The sequence below is a fragment of the Petromyzon marinus genome, chromosome 54 (genome assembly GCF_048934315.1).
Source record: "Petromyzon marinus isolate PM22_M1 ecotype Great Lakes invasive population chromosome 54, UKy_Petmar_22M1.pri1.0, whole genome shotgun sequence".
NCBI lineage: Eukaryota > Metazoa > Chordata > Hyperoartia > Petromyzontiformes > Petromyzontidae > Petromyzon > Petromyzon marinus.
In genome coordinates this window covers 8,750,470-8,772,022 of record NC_133720.1, presented here as the reverse complement: position 1 = coordinate 8,772,022, position 21,553 = coordinate 8,750,470, and the positions used below count along the sequence as shown (strand labels likewise).

General features: G+C 49.1%; 1 protein-coding gene across 1 annotated transcript in view; it reads left to right on the top strand.

Moving 5' to 3' along the window:
- Window positions 1-21,553, top strand: part of LOC116954069 (sodium-dependent neutral amino acid transporter B(0)AT3-like) — a 71,596-nt gene that overhangs the window by 15,961 nt on the left and 34,082 nt on the right. Inside the window, exons 2-3 of the mRNA XM_076052160.1 lie at window positions 18,453-18,593; window positions 19,963-20,100. Of these exons, the coding sequence (XP_075908275.1) occupies window positions 18,453-18,593; window positions 19,963-20,100 (279 nt within the window). The remainder of the gene's footprint in view (window positions 1-18,452; window positions 18,594-19,962; window positions 20,101-21,553) is intronic.

Here is a 21,553-nt window from a genome sequence, read left to right as displayed (position 1 = left end):
TGTAGTGGTAGTGATAGTAATAGTGATGGTGGTGGTGTTGGTAGTAATGGTGGTGGTAGTGGTGGTGGTGCTGGTAGTAATGGTGATGGTAGTGGTGCTGGTAGTAATAGTGATGGTAGTGGTGCTGGTAGTAATGGTGATGGTAATGGTGGTGGTGTTGGTAGTAATGGTGATGGTAGTGGTGGTGGTAGTAATGGTGATGGTAGTGGTGGTGGTGCTGGTAGTAATGGTGATGGTAGTGGTGGTGGTGGTGCTGGTAGCAATGGTGATGGTAGCGGTGGTGGTGCTGGTAGTAATGGTGATGATAGTGGTAGTGGTGCTGGTAGTAATGGTGATGGTAGGGGTACTGGTAGTAATGGTGATGGTAGAGGTGCTGGTAGTAATGGTGATGGTAGTGGTGGTGGTGCTGGTAGTAATGGTGATGGTAATGGTGGTGGTGTTGGTGGTAATGGTGATGGTAGTGGTAGTGGTGCTGGTAGTAATGGTGATGGTAGTGGTAGTGGTGCTGGTAGTCTTGGTGATGGTATTGGTGCTGGTAGTAATAGTGATGGTAGTGGTGCTGGTAGTAAGAGTGATGGTAGTGGTGGTGGTGGTGCTGGTAGTGATGGTGATGGTAGTGGTGCTGGTAGTAATGGTGATGATAGGGGTGCTGGTAGTAATGGTGATGGTAGAGGTGCTGGTAGTAATGGTGATGGTAGTGGTGGTGGTGCTGGTAGTAATGGTGATGGTAATGGAGGTGGTGCTGGTAGTAATGGTGATGGTAGTGGTGCTGGTAGTAATGGTGATGGTAGAGGTGCTGGTAGTAATGGTGATGGTAGTGTTGGTGGTGCTGGTAGTAATGGTGATGGTAATGGAGGTGGTGCTGGTAGTAATGGTGATGGTAGTGGTGCTGGTAGTAATGGTGATGGTAGGGGTGCTGGTAGTAATGGTGATGGTAGAGGTGCTGGTAGTAATGGTGATGGTAGTGGTGGTGGTGCTGGTAGTAATGGTGATGGTAATGGTGGTGGTGTTGGTAGTAATGGTGATGGTAGTGGTAGTGGTGCTGGTAGTAATGGTGATGGTAGTGGAGGTGGTGCTGGTAGTAATGGTGATGGTAGTGGTTTTGGTACTGGTTGTCATGGTGATGGTAGTGGTGCTGGTAGTAATAGTGATGGTAGTGGTGCTGGTAGTAATGGTGATGGTAATGGTGGTGGTGTTGGTAGTAATGGTGATGGTTGTGGTGGTGGTAGTAATGCTGATGGTAGTGGTGGTGGTGCTGGTAGTAATGGTGATGGTAGTGGTGGTGCTGGTAATAATGGTGATGGTAGTGGTGGTGGTAGTAAGAGTGATGGTAGTGGTGGTAGTGGTGCTGGTAGTGATGGTGATGGTAATGGAGGTGGTGCTGGTAGTAATGGTGATGGTAGTGGTGCTGGTAGTAATGGTGATGGTAGTGTTGGTGGTGATAGTAATGGTGATGGTAGTGGTGGTGGTGCTGGTAGTAATGGTGATGGTCGTGGTGGTGGTGGTGGTGCTGGTAGTAATGGTGATGGTAGTGGTCGTGGTAGTAATGGTGATGGTAGTGGTAGTTGTGCTGGTAGTAATGGTGATGATAGTGGTAGTGGTGCTGGTAGTAATGGTAATGGTAGTGGTGCTGGTAGTAATGGTGATGATAGCGGTGCTGGTAGTAATGGTGATGGTAGTGGTGCTGGTAGTAATGGTGATGAGAGTGGTGCTGGTAGTAATGGTGATTGTAGTGGTAGTGATAGTAATAGTGATGGTGGTGGTATTGGTAGTAATGGTGATGGTAGTGGTGGTGGTGCTGGTAGTAATGGTGATGGTAATGGTGGTGGTGTTGGTAGTAATGGTGATGGTAGTGGTAGTGGTGCTGGTAGTAATGGTGATGGTAGTGGAGGTGGTGCTGGTAGTAATGGTGATGGTAGTGGTAGTGGTACTGGTAGTCATGGTGATGGTAGTGGTGCTGGTAGTAATAGTGATGGTCGTGGTGGTGGTGGTGCTGGTAGTAATGGTGATGGTAGTGGTCGTGGTAGTAATGGTGATGGTAGTGGTAGTGGTGCTGGTAGTAATGGTGATGATAGTGGTAGTGGTGCTGGTAGTAATGGTAATGGTAGTGGTGCTGGTAGTAATGGTGATGATAGTGGTGCTGGTAGTAATGATGATGGTAGTGGTGCTGGTAGTAATGGTGATGAGAGTGGTGCTTGTAGTAATGGTGATTGTAGTGGTAGTGATAGTAATAGTGATGGTGGTGGTGTTGGTAGTAATGGTGATGGTAGTGGTGGTGGTGCTGGTAGTAATGGTGATGGTAATGGTGGTGGTGTTGGTAGTAATGGTGATGGTAGTGGTAGTGGTGCTGGTAGTAATGGTGATGGTAGTGGAGGTGGTGCTGGTAGTAATGGTGATGGTAGTGGTAGTGGTACTGGTAGTCATGGTGATGGTAGTGGTGCTGGTAGTAATAGTGATGGTAGTGGTGCTGGTAGTAATGGGGATGGTAATGGTGGTGGTGTTGGTAGTAATGGTGATGGTTGTGGTGGTGGTAGTAATGCTGACGGTAGTGGTGGTGGTGCTGGTAGTAATGGTGATGGTAGTGGTGGTGCTGGTAATAATGGTGATGGTAGTGGTGGTGGTGCTGGTAGTAATGGTGATGGTAGTGGTGCTGGTAGTAAGAGTGATGGTAGTGGTGGTGGTGGTGCTGGTAGTGATGGTGATGGTAATGGAGGTGGTGCTGGTAGTAATGGTGATGGTAGTGGTGCTGGTAGTAATGGTGATGGTAGTATTGGTGGTGATAGTAATGGTGATGGTAGTGGTGGTGGTGCTGGTAGTAATGGTGATGGTCGTGGTGGTGGTGGTGGTGCTGGTAGTAATGGTGATGGTAGTGGTCGTGGTAGTAATGGTGATGGTAGTGGTAGTGGTGCTGGTAGTAATGGTGATGATAGTGGTAGTGGTGCTGGTAGTAATGGTAATGGTAGTGGTGCTGGTAGTAATGGTGATGATAGTGGTGCTGGTAGTAATGGTGATGGTAGTGGTGCTGGTAGTAATGGTGATGAGAGTGGTGCTGGTAGTAATGGTGATTGTAGTGGTAGTGATAGTAATAGTGATGGTGGTGGTGTTGGTAGTAATGGTGATGGTAGTGGTGGTGGTGCTGGTAGTAATGGTGATGGTAGTGGTGCTGGTAGTAATAGTGATGGTAGTGGTGCTGGTAGTAATGGTGATGGTAATGGTGGTGGTGTTGGTAGTAATGGTGATGGTAGTGGTGGTGGTAGTAATGGTGATGGTAGTGGTGGTGGTGCTGGTAGTAATGGTGATGGTAGTGGTGCTGGTGGTGCTGGTAGTAATGGTGATGGTAGCGGTGGTGGTGCTGGTGCTGGTAGTAATGGTGATGGTAGTGGTAGTGGTGCTGGTAGTAATGGTGATGGTAGGGGTGCTGGTAGTAATGGTGATGGTAGTGGTGGTGGTGCTGGTAGTAATGGTGATGGTAGTGGTGGTGGTGCTGTTAGTAATGGTGATGTTAGTGGTGGTGGTGGTGCTGGTAGTAATAGTGATGGTAGCGGTGGTGGTGCTGGTAGTAATGGTGATGGTAGTGTTAGTGGTGCTGGTAGTAATGGTGATGGTAGGGGTGCTGGTAGTAATGGTCATGGTAGTGGAGGTGATGCTGGTAGTAATGGTGATGGTAGTGGTAGTGGTGCTGGAAGTCATGGTGATGGTAGTGGTGCTGGTAATAATAGTGATGGTAGTGGTGCTGGTAGTAATGGTGATGGTAATGGTGGTGGTGTTTGTAGTAATGGTGATGGTAGTGGTGGTGGTAGTAATGGTGATGGTAGTGGTGGTGGTGCTGGTAGTAATGGTGATGGTAGTGGTGGTGGTGCTGGTAATAATGGTGATGGTAGTGGTGGTGGTGCTGGTAGTAATGGTGATGGTAGTGGTGCTGGAAGTAAGAGTGATGGTAGTGGTGGTGTTGGTGCTGTTAGTGATGGTGATGGTAGTGTTGGTGGTGCTGGTAGTAATGGTGATGGTAATGGAGGTGGTGCTGGTAGTAATGGTGATGGTAGTGGTGCTGGTAGTAATGGTGATGGTAGTGTTGGTGGTGATAGTAATGGAGATGGTAGTGGTAGTGCTGCTGGTAGTAATGGTGATGGTCGTGGTGGTGGTTGTGCTGGTAGTAATAGTGATGGTAGTGGTCGTGGTAGTAATGGTGATGGTAGTGGTAGTGGTGCTGGTAGTAATGGTGATGGTAGTGGTGGTGGTGCTGGTAGTAAGAGTGATGGTAGTGGTGGTGGTGCTGGTAGTAATGGTGATGGTAGTGGAGGTGTTGCTGGTAGTATTATTGATGGTAGTGGTATTGGTGCTGGTAGTAATGGTGATGGTAGCGGTGGTGGTGCTGGTAGTAATGGTGATGGCAGTGGTAGTGGTGCTGGTAGTAATGGTGATGGTAGGGGTGCTGGTAGTAATGGTGATGGTAGAGGTGCTGGTTGTAATGGTGATGGTAGTGGTGGTGGTGCTGGTAGTAATGGTGATGGTAATGGTGGTGGTGTTGGACGTAATGGTGATGGTAGTGGTAGTGGTGCTGGTCGTAATGCTGATGGTAGTGGAGGTGGTGCTGGTAGTAATGGTGATCGTAGTGGTGATGGTAGTAATGGTGATGGTAGTGGTAGTGGTGCTGGTAGTAATGGTAATGGTAGTGGTGCTGGTAGTAATGGTGATGATAGTGGTACTGGTAGTAATGGTGATGGTAGTGGTGCTGGTAGTAATGGTGATGATAGTGGTGCTGGTAGTAATGGTGATTGTAGTGGTAGTGATAGTAATAGTGATGGTGGTGGTGTTGGTAGTAATGGTGGTGGTAGTGGTGGTGGTGCTGGTAGTAATGGTGATGGTAGTGGTGCAGGTAGTAATAGTGATGGTAGTGGTGCTGGTAGTAATGGTGATGGTAATGGTGGTGGTGTTGGTAGTAATGATGATGGTAGTGGTGGTGGTAGTAATGGTGATGGTAGTGGTGGTGGTGCTGGTAGTAATGGTGATGGTAGTGGTGGTGGTGGTGCTGGTAGCAATGGTGATGGTAGCGGTGGTGGTGCTGGTAGTAATGGTGATGGTAGTGGTAGTGGTGCTGGTAGTAATGGTGATGGTAGGGGTGCTGGTAGTAATGGTGATGGTAGAGGTGCTGGTAGTAATGGTGATGGTAGTGGTGGTGGTGCTGGTAGTAATGGTGATGGTAATGGTGGTGGTGTTGGTCGTAATGGTGATGGTAGTGGTAGTGGTGCTGGTCGTAATGCTGATGGTAGTGGAGGTGGTGCTGGTAGTAATGGTGATCGTAGTGGTGATGGTAGTAATGGTGATGGTAGTGGTAGTGGTGCTGGTAGTAAATATAATGGTAGTGGTGCTGGTAGTAATGGTGATGATAGTGGTAGTGGTGCTGGTAGTCTTGGTGATGGTAGTGGTGCTGGTAGTAATAGTGATGGTAGTGGTGCTGGTAGTAAGAGTGATGGTAGTGGTGGTGGTGGTGCTGGTAGTGATGGTGATTGTAGTGTTGGTGGTGCTGGTAGTAATGGTGATGGTAATGGAGGTGGTGCTGGTAGTAATGGTGATGGTAGTGGTGCTGGTAGTAATGGTGATGGTAGTGTTGGTGGTGATAGTAATGGTGATGGTAGTGGTGGTGGTGCTGGTAGTAATGGTGATGGTCGTGGTGGTGGTGGTGCTGGTAGTAATGGTGATGGTAGTGGTCGTGGTAGTAATGGTGATGGTAGTGGTAGTGGTGCTGGTAGTAATGGTGATGGTAGTGGTAGTGGTGCTGGTAGTAATGGTAATGGTAGTGGTGCTGGTAGTAATGGTGATGATAGTGATGCTGGTAGCAATGGTGATGGTAGTGCTGCTGGTAGTAATGGTGATGATAGTGGTGCTGGTAGTAATGGTGATTGTAGTGGTAGTGATAGTAATAGTGATGGTGGTGGTGTTGGTAGTAATGGTGATGGTAGTGGTGGTGGTGCTGGTAGTAATGGTGATGGTAGTGGTGCTGGTAGTAATAGTGATGGTAGTGGTGCTGGTAGTAATGGAGATGGTAATGGTGGTGGTGTTGGTAGTAATGGTGATGGTAGTGGTGGTGGTAGTAATGGTGATGGTAATGGAGGTGGTGCTGGTAGTAATGGTGATGGTAGTGGTGCTGGTAGTAATGGTGATGGTAGTGTTGGTGGTGATAGTAATGGAGATGGTAGTGGTAGTGCTGCTGGTAGTAATGGTGATGGTCGTGGTGGTGGTTGTGCTGGTAGTAATGGTGATGGTAGTGGTCGTGGTAGTAATGGTGATGGTAGTGGTAGTGGTGCTGGTAGAAATGGTGATGGTAGTGGTGGTGGTGCTGGTAGTAAGAGTGATGGTAGTGGTGGTGGTAGTGGTGCTGGTAGTGATGGTGATGGTAGTGCTGGTGGTGGTGCTGGTAGTAATGGTGATGGTAGTGGAGGTGTTGCTGGTAGTATTATTGATGGTAGTGGTATTGGTGCTGGTAGTAATGGTGATGGTAGTGGTGGTGTTGCTGGTAGTAATGGTGATGGTAGTGGAGGTGGTGCTGGTAGTAATGGTGATGGTAGCGGTGGTGGTGCTGGTAGTAATGGTGATGGCAGTGGTAGTGGTGCTGGTAGTAATGGTGATGGTAGAGGTGCTGGTTGTAATGGTGATGGTAGTGGTGGTGGTGCTGGTAGTAATGGTGATGGTAATGGTGGTGGTGTTGGTCGTAATGGTGATGGTAGTGGTAGTGGTGCTGGTCGTAAAGCTGATGGTAGTGGAGGTGGTGCTGGTAGTAATGGTGATCGTAGTGGTGATGGTAGTAATGGTGATGGTAGTGGTAGTGGTGCTGGTAGTAATGGTAATGGTAGTGGTGCTGGTAGTAATGGTGATGATAGTGGTACTGGTAGTAATGGTGATGGTAGTGGTGCTGGTAGTAATAGTGATGGTAGTGGTGTTGGTAGTAATGGTGGTGGTAGTGGTGGTGGTGCTGGTAGTAATGGTGATGGTAGTGGTGCAGGTAGTAATAGTGATGGTAGTGGTGCTGGTAGTAATGGTGATGGTAATGGTGGTGGTGTTGGTAGTAATGGTAGTGGTGGTGGTAGTAATGGTGATGGTAGTGGTGGTGGTGCTGGTAGTAATGGTGATGGTAGTGGTGGTGGTGGTGCTGGTAGCAATGGTGATGGTAGCGGTGGTGGTGCTGGTAGTAATGGTGATGGTAGTGGTAGTGGTGCTGGTAGTAATGGTGATGGTAGGGGTGCTGGTAGTAATGGTGATGGTAGAGGTGCTGGTAGTAATGGTGATGGTAGTGGTGGTGGTGCTGGTAGTAATGGTGATGGTAATGGTGGTGGTGTTGGTGGTAATGGTGATGGTAGTGGTAGTGGTGCTGGTAGTAATGGTGATGGTAGTGGAGGTGGTGCTGGTAGTAATGGTGATGGTAGTGGTAGTGGTGCTGGTAGTCTTGGTGATGGTAGTGGTGCTAGTAGTAATAGTGATGGTAGTGGTGCTGGTAGTAAGAGTGATGGTAGTGGTGGTGGTGGTGCTGGTAGTGATGGTGATTGTAGTGTTGGTGGTGCTGGTAGTAATGGTGATGGTAATGGAGGTGGTGCTGGTAGTAATGGTGATGGTAGTGGTGCTGGTAGTAATGGTGATGGTAGTGTTGGTGGTGATAGTAATGGTGATGGTAGTGGTGGTGGTGCTGGTAGTAATGGTGATGGTCGTGGTGGTGGTGGTGGTGCTGGTAGTAATGGTGATGGTAGTGGTAGTGGTGCTGGTAGTAATGGTGATGGTAGTGGTAGTGGTGCTGGTAGTAATGGTAATGGTAGTGGTGCTGGTAGTAATGGTGATGATAGTGGTGCTGGTAGTAATGGTGATGGTAGTGGTGCTGGTAGTAATGGTGATGATAGTGGTGCTGGTAGTAATGGTGATTGTAGTGGTAGTGATAGTAATAGTGATGGTGGTGGTGTTGGTAGTAATGGTGATGGTAGTCGTGGTGGTGCTGGTAGTAATGGTGATGGTAGTGGTGCTGGTAGTAATAGTGATGGTAGTGGTGCTGGTAGTAATGGAGATGGTAATGGTGGTGGTGTTGGTAGTAATGGTGATGGTAGTGGTGGTGGTAGTAATGGTGATGGTAGTTGTGGTGGTGCTGGTAGTAATGGTGATGGTAGTGGTGGTGCTGGTAGTAATGGTTATGGTAGCGGTGGTGGTGCTGGTAGTAATGGTGATGGTAGTGGTAGTGGTGCTGGTAGTAATGGTGATGGTAGGGGTGCTGGTAGTAATGGTGATGGTAGTGGTGGTGGTGCTGGTAGTAATGGTGATGGTAGTGGTGGTGGTGGTGCTGGTAGTAATGGTGATGGTAGTGGTGGTGGTGGTGCTGGTAGTAATAGTGATGGTAGTGGTGGTGGTGCTGGTAGTAATGGTGATGGTAGTGGTAGTGGTGCTGGTAATAATGGTGATGGTAGGGGTGCTGGTAGTAATGGTCATGGTAGTGGAGGTGATGCTGGTAGTAATGGTGATGGTAGTGGTAGTGGTGTTGGTAGTCATGGTGATGGTAGTGGTGCTGGTAGTAATAGTGATGGTAGTGATGCTGGTAGTAATGGTGATGGTAGTGGTGGTGGTAGTAATGGTGATGGTAGTGGTGGTGGTGCTGGTAGTAATGTTGATGGTAGTGGTGCTGGTAGTAAGAGTGATGGTAGTGGTGGTGGTGGTGCTGGTAGTGATGGTGATGGTAGTGTTGGTGGTGCTGGTAGTAATGGTGATGGTAGTGTTGGTGGTGATAGTAATGGTGATGGTAGTGGTGGTGCTGCTGGTAGTAATGGTGATGGTCGTGATGGTGGTGGTGCTGGTAGTAATGGTGATGGTAGTGGTCGTGGTAGTAATGGTGATGGTAGTGGTAGTGGTGCTGGTAGTAATGGTGACGGTAGTGGTGGTGGTGCTGGTAGTAAGAGTGATGGTAGTGGTGGTGGTGGTGCTGGTAGTGATGGTGATGGTAGTGGTGGTGGTGCTTGTAGTAATGGTGATGGTAGTGGAGGTGTTGCTGGTAGTATTAGTGATGGTAGTGGTATTGGTGCTGGTAGTAATGGTGATGGTAGTGGTGGTGTTGCTGGTAGTAATGGTGATGGTAGTCGAGGTGGTGCTGGTAGTAATGGTGATGGTAGCGGTGGTGGTGCTGGTAGTAATGGTGATGGCCGTGGTAGTGGTGCTGGTAATACTGGTGATGGTAGGGGTGCTGGTAGTAATGGTGATGGTAGAGGTGCTGGTAGTAATGGTGATGGTAGTGGTGGTGGTGCTGGTAGTAATGGTGATGGTAATGGTGGTGGTTTTGGTAGTAATGGTGATGGTAGTGGTGCTGGTCGTAATGCTGATGGTAGTGGAGGTGGTGCTGGTAGTAATGGTGATCGTAGTGGTGATGGTAGTAATGGTGATGGTAGTGGTAGTGGTGCTGGTAGTAATGGTGATGATAGTGGTGCTGGTAGTAATGGTGATGGTAGTGGTGCTGGTAGTAATGGTGATGATAGTGGTGCTGGTAGTATTGGTGATTGTAGTGGTAGTGATAGTAATAGTGATGGTGGTGGTGTTGGTAGTAATGGTGATGGTAGTGGTGGTGGTGCTGGTAGTAATGGTGATGGTAGTGGTGCTGGTAGTAATAGTGATGGTAGTGGTGCTGGTAGTAATGGTGATGGTAATGGTGGTGGTGTTGGTAGTAATGGTGATGGTAGTGGTGGTGGTAGTAATGGTGATGGTAGTGGTGGTGGTGCTGGTAGTAATGGTGATGGTAGTGGTGGTGCTGGTAGCAATGGTGATGGTAGCGGTGGTGGTGCTGGTAGTAATGGTAGTGGTAGTGGTGCTGGTAGTAATGGTGATGGTAGGGGTGCTGGTAGTAATGGTGATGGTAGAGGTGCTGGTAGTAATGGTGATGGTAGTGGTGGTGGTGCTGGTAGTAATGGTGATGGTAATGGTGGTGGTGTTGGTAATGGTGATGGTAGTGGTAGTGGTGCTGGTAGTAATGGTGATGGAAGTGGAGGTGGTGCTGGTAGTAATGGTGATGGTCGTGGTGCTGGTAGTCTTGGTGATGGTAGTGGTGCTGGTAGTAATAGTGATGGTAGTGGTGCTGATAGTAATGGTGATGGTAATGGTAGTGGTGTTGGTAGTAATGGTGATGGTAGTGGTGTTGGTAGTAATGGTGATGGTAGTGGTGGTGGTGCTGGTAGTAATGGTGATGGTAGTGGTGGTGGTGCTGGTAATAATGGTGATGGTAGTGGTGGTGGTGCTGGTAGTAATGGTGATGGTAGTGGTGCTGGTAGTAAGAGTGATGGTAGTGGTGGTGGTGGTGCTGCTGGTGATGGTGATGGTAGTGGTGGTGGTGGTGCTGGTAGTAATGGTGATGGTGCTGGTAGTAATGGTGTTGGTAATGGAGGTGGTGCTGGTAGTAATGGCGATGGTAGTGGTGCTGGTAGTAATGGTGATGGTAGTGTTGGTGGTGATAGTAATGGTGATGGTAGTGGTGGTGGTGCTGGTAGTAATGGTGATGGTCGTGGTGGTGGTTGTGGTGCTGGTAGTAATGGTGATGGTAGTGGTCGTGGTAGTAATGGTGATGGTAGTGGTAGTGGTGCTGGTAGTAATGGTGATGGTAGTGGTGGTGGTGCTGGTAGTAATGGTGATGGTAGTGGTAGTGGTGCTGGTAGTAAGAGTGATGGTAGTGGTGGTGATGGTGGTGCTGGTAGTAATGGTGATGGTAGTGGTGGTGGTGATAGTAATGGTGATGGTAGTGGAGGTGGTGCTGGTAGTAATGGTGATGGTAGTGGTAGTGGTGCTGGTAGTAATCGTGATGGTAGTCGTGTTGGTAGTAATGGTGATGGTAGTGGTAGTGGTGCTGGTAGTAATGGTGATGGTAGTGGTGGTGGTGATAGTAATGGTGATGGTAGTGGAGGTGGTGCTTGTAGTAATAGTGATGGTAGTGGTAGTGGTGCTGGTAGTCATGGTGATGGTAGTGGTGTTGGTAGTAATAGTGATGGTACTGGTGCTGGTAGTAATGGTGATGGTAATGGTGGTGGTGTTGGTAGTAATGGTGATGGTAGTGGTAGTGGTGCTGGTAGTAAGAGTGATGGTAGTGGTGGTGCTGGTAGTGATGGCGATGGTAGTGGTGGTGGTGCTGGTAGTAATGGTGATGGTAGTGGAGGTTTTGCTGATAGTATTAGTGATGGTAGTGGTATTGGTGCTGGTAGTAATGGTGATGATAGTGGTGGTGGTGCTGGTAGTAATGGTGATGGTAGTGGAGGTGGTGCTGGTAGTAATGGTGATGGTAGTGGTGGTGGTAGTAATGGTGATGGTAGTGGTGGTGGTGATAGTAATGGTGATGGTAGTGGTAGTGGTGCTGGTAGTAATGGTGATGGTAGTCGTGTTGGTATTAATGGTGATGGTAGTGGTTGTGGTGCTGGTAGTAATGGTGATGGTAGTGGTGGTGGTGATAGTAATGGTAATGGTAGTGGAGGTGGTGCTTGTAGTAATTGTGATGGTAGTGGTGTTGGTAGTAATAGTGATGGTACTGGTGCTGGTAGTTATGGTGATGGTAATGGTGGTGGTGTTGGTAGTAATGGTGATGGTAGTGGTGGTGGTGCTGGTAGTAATGGTGATGGTAGTGGTGGTGGTGGTGCTGGTAGTAATGGTGATGGTGGTGGTGGTGGTGGTGGTTCTGGTAGTAATGGTGATGGTAGCGGTGGTGGTGCTGGTAGTAATGGTGATGGTAGTGGTGCTGGTAGTAATGGTAATGGTGGTGGTGTTGGTAGTAATGGTGATGGTAGTGGTGGTGGTGCTGGTAGTAATGGTGATGGTAGTGGTGGTGGTGGTAGTAATGGTGATGGTAGTGGAGGTGGTGCTGGTAGTAATGGTGATGGTAGTGGTAGTGGTGCTGGTAGTAATAGTGATGGTAGTGGTGCTGGTAGTAATGGTGATGGTAATGGTGGTGGTGTTGGTAGTAATGGTGATGGTAGTGGTGGTGGTGCTGGTAGTAATGGTGATGGTTGTGGTGGTGGTGGTGCTGGTAGTAATGGTGATGGTAGTGGTGGTGGTGGTGCTGGTAGTAATGGTGATGGTAGCGGTGGTGGTGCTGGTAGTAATGGTGATGGTAGTGGTGCTGGTAGTAATGGTGATGGTAGGGGTGCTGGTAGTATAGGTGATGGTAGTGGTGCTGGTAGTATTGGTGATGGTAGTGGTGGTGGTGCTGGTAGTAATGGTGATGGTAGTGGTGGTGGTGATAGTAATGGTGATGGTGGTGGAGGTGGTGCTGGTAGTAATGGTGATGGTAGTGGTAGTGGTGCTGGTAGTAATGGTGATGGTAGTCGTGTTGGTAGTAATGGTGATGGTATTGGTTGTGGTGCTGATAGTAATGGTGATGGTAGTGGAGGTGGTGCTTGTAGTAATCGTGATGGTAGTGGTAGTGGTGCTGGTAGTGATGGTGATGGTAGTGGTGTTGGTAGTAATAGTGATGGTACTGGTGCTGGTAGTAATGGTGATGGTAATGGATGTGGTGTTGGTAGTAATGGTGATGGGAGTGGTGGTGGTGCTGGTAGTAATGGTGATGGTAGTGGTGGTGGTGGAGCTGGTAATAATGGTGATGGTAGTGGTGGTGGTGCTGGTAGTAATGATGATGGTAGTGGTAGTGGTGCTGGTAGTAAGAGTGATGGTAGTGGTCTTGGTGGTAGTGATGGTGATGGTAGTGGTATTGGTGCTGGTATTAATGGTGATGGTAGAGGTGGTGGTGCTGGTAGTAATGGTGATGGTAGTGGAGGTGGTGCTGGTTGTAATGGTGATGGTAGTGGTGCTGGTAGTAATGGTGATGGTACTGGTGGTGGTGATAGTAATGGTGATGGTAGTGGAGGTTGTGCTGGTAGTAATGGTGATGGTAGTGGTGCTGGTAGTAAAGGTGATGGTAGTGGTGTTGGTAGTAATGGTGATGTTAGTGGTGGTGGTGCTGGTAGAACTGGTGATGGTAGTGGTGCTGGTAGTAATGGTGATGGTAGTGGTGCTGGTAGTAATGGTGATGGTAGTGGTGGTGGTGCTGGTAGTAATGGTTATGGTAATGGTTGTGCTGTTGGTAGTAATGGTGATGGTAGTGGTGGTGGTGCTGGTAGTAATGGTGATGGTAGTGGAGGTGGGGCTGTTAGTAATGGTGATGGTAGTGGTAGTGGTGCTGGTAGTAATAGTGATGGTAGTGGTGCTGGTAGTAATGGTGATGGTAATGGTGGTGGTGTTGGTAGTAATGGTGATGGTAGTGGTGGTGGTGCTGGTAGTAATGGTGATGGTGATGGTAGTGGTGGTGGTGGTGCTAGTAGTAATGGTGATGGTAGTGGTGGTCGTGGTGCTGGTAGTAATGGTGATGGTAGCGGTGGTGGTGCTGGTAGTAATGGTGATGGTAGTGTTAGTGGTGCTGGTAGTAATGGTGATGGTATGGGTGCTGGTAGTAATGGTGATGGTAGTGGTGCTGGTAGTAATGGTGATGGTAGTGTTGGTGGTGCTGGTTGTAATGGTGATGGTAATGGTGGTGGTGTTGGTAGTAATGGTGATGGTAGTGGTAGTGGTGCTCGTAGTAATGGTGATGGTAGTGGAGGTGGTGCTGGTAGTAATGGTGATGGTAGTGGTAGTGGTGCTGGTAGTCATGGTGATGGTAGTGGTGCTGGTAGTAATAGTGATGGTAGTGCTGCTGGTAGTAATGGTGATGGTAATGGTGGTGGTGTTGGTAGTAATGCTGATGGTAGTGGTAGTAATGGTGATGGTAGTGGTGGTGGTGCTGGTAGTAATGGTGATGGTAGTGGTGGTGGTGCTGGTAGTAATGGTGATGGTAGTGGTGGTGGTGCTGGTAGTAATGGTGATGGTAGTGGAAGTGGTGCTGGTAGTAAGGGTGATGGTAGTGGTGGTGGTGCTGGTAGTGATGGTGATGGTAGTGGTGGTGGTGCTGGTAGTAATGGTGATGGTAGTGGTGGTGGTGCTGGTAGTAATGGTGACGGTAGTGAAGGTGGTGCTGGTAGTAATGGTGATGGTAGTGGTGGTGGTGCTGGTAGTAATGGTGATGGTAGTAGTGCTGGTAGTAATGGTGATGGTAGTGGTAGTGGTGCTGGTAATAACGGTGATGGTAGTGGTGGTGCTGGTAGTAATGGTGCTGGTAGTGGTGGTGGTAGTAATGGTGATGGTAGTGGTGCTGGTAGTAATGGTGATGGTAGTGGTGGTGGTAGTAATGGTGATGGTAGTGGTGGTGGTATTAATAGTGATGGTAATGGTGGTGGGGTTGGTAGTAATGGTGATGGTAGTGGTGGTGGTATTAATGGTGATGGTAGTGGTAATGGTGCTGGTAGTAATGGTGATGGTACTGGTAGTGGTGCTGGTAGTAATGGTGATGGTAGTGGTGCTGGTAGTAATGGTAGTGGTGCTGGTAGTAATGGTGATGGTAGTGGTGGTGGTGCTGTTAGTAATGGTGATGGTAATGGTGGTGGTGTTGGTAGTAATGGTGATGGTAATGGTGGTGCTGTTGGTAGTAATGGTGATGGTAGTGGTGCTGGTAGTAATGGTTATGGTAGCGGAGGTGGTGCTGGTAGTAATGGTGATGGTAGTGGAGATGGTGCTGGTAGTAATGGTGATGGTAGTGGTGCTGGTAGTAACGGTGATGGTAGTGGTGCTGGTAGTAATGGTGATGGTAGTGGTGCTGGTAGTAATGGTGATGGTAGTGGTGGTGGTGCTGGTAGTAATGGTGATGGTAGTGGTGGTGGTGGTGCTGGTAGTAATGGTGATGGTAGTGGTGGTGGTGCTGGTAGTAATGGTGATGGTAGTGGTAGTGGTGCTGGTAGTAAGAGTGATGGTAGTGGTGGTGGTGCTGGTAGTGATGGTGATGGTAGTGGTGGTGGTGCTGGTATTAATGGTGATGGTAGTGGTGGTGGTGCTGGTAGTAATGGTGATGGTAGTGGAGGTGGTGCTGGTAGTAATGGTGATGGTAGTGGTGGTGGTGCTGGTAGTAATGGTGGTGGTAGTGATGCTGGTAGTAATGGTGATGGTAATGGTGGTGGTGTTGGTAGTAATGGTGATGGTAGTGGTGCTGGTAGTAATGGTGATGGTAGTGGTAGTGGTGCTGGTAGTAATGGTGATGGAAGTGGTGCTGGTAGTAATGGTGATGGTAGTGGTAGTGGTGCTGGTAATAACGGTGGTGGTAGTGGTGGTGCTGGTAGTAATGGTGATGGTAGTGGTGGTGGTAGTAATGGTGATGGTAGTGGTGGTGGTAGTAATAGTGATGGTAATGGTGGTGGTGTTGGTAGTAATGGTGATGGTAGTGGTGGTGGTAGTAATGGTGATGGTAGTGGTAATGGTGCTGGTAGTAATGGTGATGGTACTGGTATTGGTGCTGGTAGTAATGGTGATGGTAGTGGTGCTGGTAGTAATGGTGATGGTAGTGGTAGTGGTGCTGGTAATAACGGTGATGGTAGTGGTGGTGCTGGTAGTAATGGTGCTGGTAGTGGTGGTGATAGTAATGGTGATGGTAGTGGTGCTGGTAGTAATGGTGATGGTAGTGGTGGTGGTAGTAATGGTGATGGTAGTGGTGGTGGTAGTAATAGTGATGGTAATGGTGGTGGGGTTGGTAGTAATGGTGATGGTAGTGGTGGTGGTATTAATGGTGATGGTAGTGGTAATGGTGCTGGTAGTAATGGTGATGGTACTGGTAGTGGTGCTGGTAGTAATGGTGATGGTAGTGGTGCTGGTAGTAATGGTAGTGGTGCTGGTAGTAATGGTGATGGTAGTGGTGGTGGTGCTGTTAGTAATGGTGATGGTAATGGTGGTGGTGTTGGTAGTAATGGTGATGGTAATGGTGGTGCTGTTGGTAGTAATGGTGATGGTAGTGGTGCTGGTAGTAATGGTTATGGTAGCGGAGGTGGTGCTGGTAGTAATGGTGATGGTAGTGGAGATGGTGCTGGTAGTAATGGTGATGGTAGTGGTGCTGGTAGTAACGGTGATGGTAGTGGTGCTGGTAGTAATGGTGATGGTAGTGGTAGTGGTGCTGGAAGTAATGGTGATGGTAGTGGTGGTGGTGCTGGTAGTAATGGTGATGGTAGTGGTGGTGGTGCTGGTAGTAATGGTGGTGGTAGTGGTGGTGGTGCTGGTAGTAATGGTGATGGTAGTGGTAGTGGTGCTGGTAGTAAGAGTGATGGTCGTGGTGGTGGTGCTGGTAGTGATGGTGATGGTAGTGGTGGTGGTGCTGGTATTAATGGTGATGGTAGTGGTGGTGGTGCTGGTAGTAATGGTGATGGTAGTGGAGGTGGTGCTGGTAGTAATGGTGATGGTAGTGGTGGTGGTGCTGGTAGTAATGGTGGTGGTAGTGATGCTGGTAGTAATGGTGATGGTAATGGTGGTGGTGTTGGTAGTAATGGTGATGGTAGTGGTGCTGGTAGTAATGGTGATGGTAGTGGTAGTGGTGCTGGTAGTAATGGTGATGGAAGTGGTGCTGGTAGTAATGGTGATGGTAGTGGGAGTGGTGCTGGTAATAACGGTGATGGTAGTGGTGGTGCTGGTAGTAATGGTGATGGTAGTGGTGGTGGTAGTAATGGTGATGGTAGTGGTGGTGGTAGTAATAGTGATGGTAATGGTGGTGGTGTTGGTAGTAATGGTGATGGTAGTGGTGGTGGTAGTAATGGTGATGGTAGTGGTAATGGTGCTGGTAGTAATGGTGATGGTACTGGTATTGGTGCTGGTAGTAATGGTGATGGTAGTGGTGCTGGTAGTAATGGTAGTGGTAGTGGTGCTGGTAGTAATGGTGATTGTAGTGGTGGTGGTGCTGGTAGTAATGGTGATGGTAATGGTGGTGGTGTTGGTAGTAATGGTGATGGTAATGGCGGTGCTGTTGGTAGTAATGGTGATGGTAGTGGTGCTGGTAGTAATGGTGATGGTAGTGGTGCTGGTAGTAATGGTGATGGTAGTGGTAGTGGTGCTGGTAGTAATGGTGATGGTAGTGGTGCTGGTAGTAATGGTAGCGGTAGTGGTGCTGGTAATAATGGTGATGGTAGTGGTGGTGGTGCTGGTAGTAATGGTGATGGTAATACTGGTGGTGTTGGTAGTAATGGTGATGGTAATGGTGGTGCTGTTGGTAGTATTGGTGATGGTAGTGGTGCTGGTTGTAATGGTTATGGTAGCGGAGGTGGTGCTGGTAGTAATGGTGATGGTAGTGGAGGTGGTGCTGGTAGTAATGGTGATGGTAGTGGTGCTGGTAGTAATGGTGATGGTAGTGGTGCTGGTAGTAATGGTGATGGTAGTGGTAGTGGTGCTGGTAGTAATGGTGATGGTAGTGGTGGTGGTGCTGGTAGTAATGGTGATGGTAGTGGAGGTGGTGCTGGTAGTAATGGTGATGGTAGTGGTAGTGGTGCTGGTAGTAATGGTGATGGTAGTGGAGGTGGTGCTGGTAGTAATGGTGATGGTAGTGGTAGTGGTGCTGGTAGTAATGGTGATGGTAGTGGTAGTGGTGCTGGTAATAATGGTGATGATAGTGGTGGTGCTGGTAGTAATGGTGATGGTAGTGGTGCTGATAGTAATGGTTGGTAATGGTGACAGAAAATCACAGCCCAGATCCACGACCCACGGGGTAGAGAAGCGAAATTGTTCACCCACGATTCGCCGCGTGCTTACAATATCGACTCTGTGAAAGTAATAATTAGTTATTATTTATCAAAAAGGACCACGCTGAGTTGAATGACTCGTTTTCAGGAGGGTTCTGCCATCACTATTTTTTTATTCCATATATTTTCAACCCCAATGAGTGAAGAGTTGTTTTTGTCGTTGTCGTGTTTGTTTTTCTCGTGGGGAGGAGAAAAGCGAAGCGCCCGGAGAAACCCCCAAGCCTTGCAACGCTCTATCCCCGTACAGATGCAGTGAAAAGATGGCGATTAGTCCACTCGCTGTGGAAGCCAGGGTACTCCACCTCCTCGACTCCCACGGGGAAGGAAGTTTCACAGCCCATCTGTGTGTGATCCAACAATCCTCGCCGCTGCCTCCACAGCGCTGGGTCACAGCGGCCATGGCCAGGCTGAGTTAATGATGACGTTGAGGAAAAGGCGCGGCCCTGCAAGTGTCGGCTCAAACCACTGCTGCGGGAAGGCGCCTCTAGTACGAGAGGGAGCTCTCGAGTGCTATTTGGTCGACTCTTTCATGCTGGACAGTACAGCTTGGAAGAAGACGTGGGAGTTACCCATACCAAGCCTCACCACCACCACCACACTCGACCTGCCGACGTCTGTGTGTGTATGTTGAACTTCTTTCGCACCGTGCGTAGCCAGCTGTGCTAATCGGAGTTGCGGAGGAAGGACAACGACGAACTAAACTGTGATGGTGACCATTTTTGTCTCTCCGCTCCATCTCCCCAAATCTCTTTCCATCCCCTGCCCCTCAATCTCTCCCACCATCATCATCCTCCTCGTCGGCCACCTCTGCGCTCCTTCCTCCCGCAGGCGCCTTCCTCATCCCCTACCTCATCGCGCTCGTGGTGGAGGGGATCCCAATATTCCACCTGGAGCTGGCCATCGGGCAGCGGCTGCGCAGGGGCAGCGTCGGGGTGTGGAATACCATCCACCCCCTCCTGGGCGGCGTGGGTACGAGACCCCCACTCACTTAGCCCACTCGCTCACTCCCACCACTCACTCACACCCCGCACCTCTGATTAGCATGGTTGGCTACGTACAATGCGCAAGTTCAATACATGCATATAGATACATAACCTCACTCACTCACACTACAGTACTCACTGACTCCCTCACCATCACCATTACTACCAGCACCACCACTACCACCACCGTTATTACCAGCACACCGTCATGCACCCGACTGACTCACTCACTCACCCCACTCACTCACACCACTCACACCCTCACTCACTCACACCCTTACTCACCCAACTCACCCCACTCACTCACACCGCTCACACACCACACTCACTAACACACTCGCACACACTCACCACGACATACAGAGAACCACACACTTACCCCGATACACACTCACCATGACACACAACGAACCACACACTCAACACGACACACACTCACCACGACACACACAGAAACACACACTCACCCTGATACACAATTACCACGACACACACAGAAACACACACTCACCACGCCACAGTTACTCGCCATGTGTGGTTGTAGTCTGACTGCGTCCCCAGGCGAGAGCTCGTGAGATGAGGAGGAGGAGAGGAGGAGTCAAAGCTGCAGAGTGCCCCTTGGGGCTGTCACCAAAATAACAAAAGGCGAAGTGAAGAAAGTTAAACCAAGAAAGTAAAACCGAGAAAGGTACACAGAGATAGTAAAATCAAGAAAGCTAAACCAAGAAAGCTAAACCAAGAAAGTAAAAACCAATCAAATAAAACCAAAAAAGTAAAACCAAGAAAGTAAAACCAAGAAAGTAAAACCAAGAAAGTAAAACCAAGAAAGTGAAACCAAGCAAGTTAAACCAACAAAGTTAAACCAACAAAGTTACACCAAGCAAGTGAAACCAAGAAAGTAAAACCAATCAAGTAAAACCAAGAAAGTAATACCAAGAAAGTAAAACCAAGAAAGTAAAACCAAGAAAGTAAAACTAAGAAAGTAAAACCAAGCAAGTGAAACCAAGAAAGCTAAACCAAGAAAGTAAAACCAAGAAAGTAAAACTAAGAAAGTAAAACCAAGCAAGTGAAACCAAGAAAGCTAAACCAAGCAAATAAAACCAAGAAAGTAAAACTAAGAAAGTAAAACCAAGCAAGTGAAACCAAGAAAGTGAAACCAACAAAGTTAAACCAACAAAGTTACACCAAGCAAGTGAAACCAAGAAAGCTAAACCAAGAAAGCTAAACCAAGAAAGTAAAACCAATCAAATAAAACCAAGAAAGTAAAACCAAGAAAGTAAACCAAGCAAATGAAACCAAGAAAGTTATGCGTGCTCTGTGCTATATGCCAATGTGCTGTGTGTGCTGTGCGCTAGGGGTGGCGTCCATGCTGGTGTCGTTTCTGGTGGGTCTCTACTACAACACCATCCTCGCCTGGGTGATGTGGTACTTCTTCAACTCCTTCCAGGAGCCGCTCCCCTGGAAACACTGCCCCCTCAACCAGAACCAAACTGGTAACCACAGCGACATCATCATCAACATGATCATCATCGACATCATCGGCATCATCAACATCATCAACATCATCAACATCATCGACATCGTCATTATCAACATCATCGACATGAACATAATCATCGACATCATCATTATCAACATTATCGCCAACATTATTGTGACATCAACAGCGAGAGTGGTGGCGCAGTGATTAACGTGCTGCACTCTGAACCCGGCCAACACCAGTGATGATTGTGTCAAAAGGTCCTGGGCTTCCCCTAGGTCGACTCAACCTTAAATGAGGAACCGGTGCAGTGTGTAAACATTGGCACTGCGGACACAAAGGCGGCCGGGCATGGTGCTGGCCACCCACCATCCTTGCATGCCTTACCATGCCTTACCAGTCCTTATAAGTGTAGTGACGTGGAATGAGCCACTGGAGTGCGTGCCGCTGGGAGATTGGTAGACATTGGTAGACAGTAGAATTAGGGGTTACAGCCCGTTCTACCAGTTGCACCTCTGGGGGCAAGGCACGGAGCAATCTGGGGGATCCAGAGGGGTGCGGGGCCGAGGGCGGAGCCTGGCCACACTGTTCAGGAAATAAGGCGAGCTCAGACTCACAGTCGGGGCTGCTGTGAGCTGGAGTGGAACTCGTCGTGCCATTGTCGTTGTGATCGTCACCCTCTTCAAGCTGTGGGTCTGGCAGCATGTTGGCTGTCCCGACCCGGTGGGTGGTTATGCCCCAAAGGCTGTGAAGGCCGGAATAAAAGAGAGAGAGAGGACCTCCTACTAGTGTGTGTGAATTATTACACTACATTTGGTGTCAGGAGTGCTAACGAAAAATGTATTTTTATATATATTGTAGGGTTGTTAGGAATTTTTTTTTCCTTTCGAATCCTTGAAGGGGAAATAGGTTATGGTGGAATCCACGAAGACAATGGTTCTCATCGGAACGTCCTTGAGTGAGGAGGACGACGGCGAGGAGGGTTCTCGGGCAGCCCCAACAGTCGAGACCCCGGCGGGGATTCCCAGAGTGGTGGTCCCGGCGGAGCAGCGGGTGAAGGACGACGATCCCGCGCTGCCGCCGGCTGGAGAAGGGCTGCCGGCACTCTGCGCGCATTGTGGAGCTGCTCTCCGCGGTGACGGTGCTGGTGGGGCAGCTGAGCATGAAAGAGCCGGTAGAAGGGGCTGCGAATCGGGGGCAGCCAACGGACAACTCCACCGTCACTGCTGACCAAGGGCGGGTATCGAGTCCCGCCGAAAGTGACCTGCCGCAGACAGCTCGTCCGGAGGCGCCTTCCCTCGCGCGGCGGCTGCCGTTTCTCCCCCTCAAGGAATTTTCGGCTGTGGGGGGTTTTTGAGCGGCCTTCCAGTGGCGAATCACCGCCACTTGCGAGCTCGCGGGGTGGTCCGATGCGGAGGTGCTACGTATTCTTCCCACCACGCTGGACGACGCAGCCTTGGCGGCGT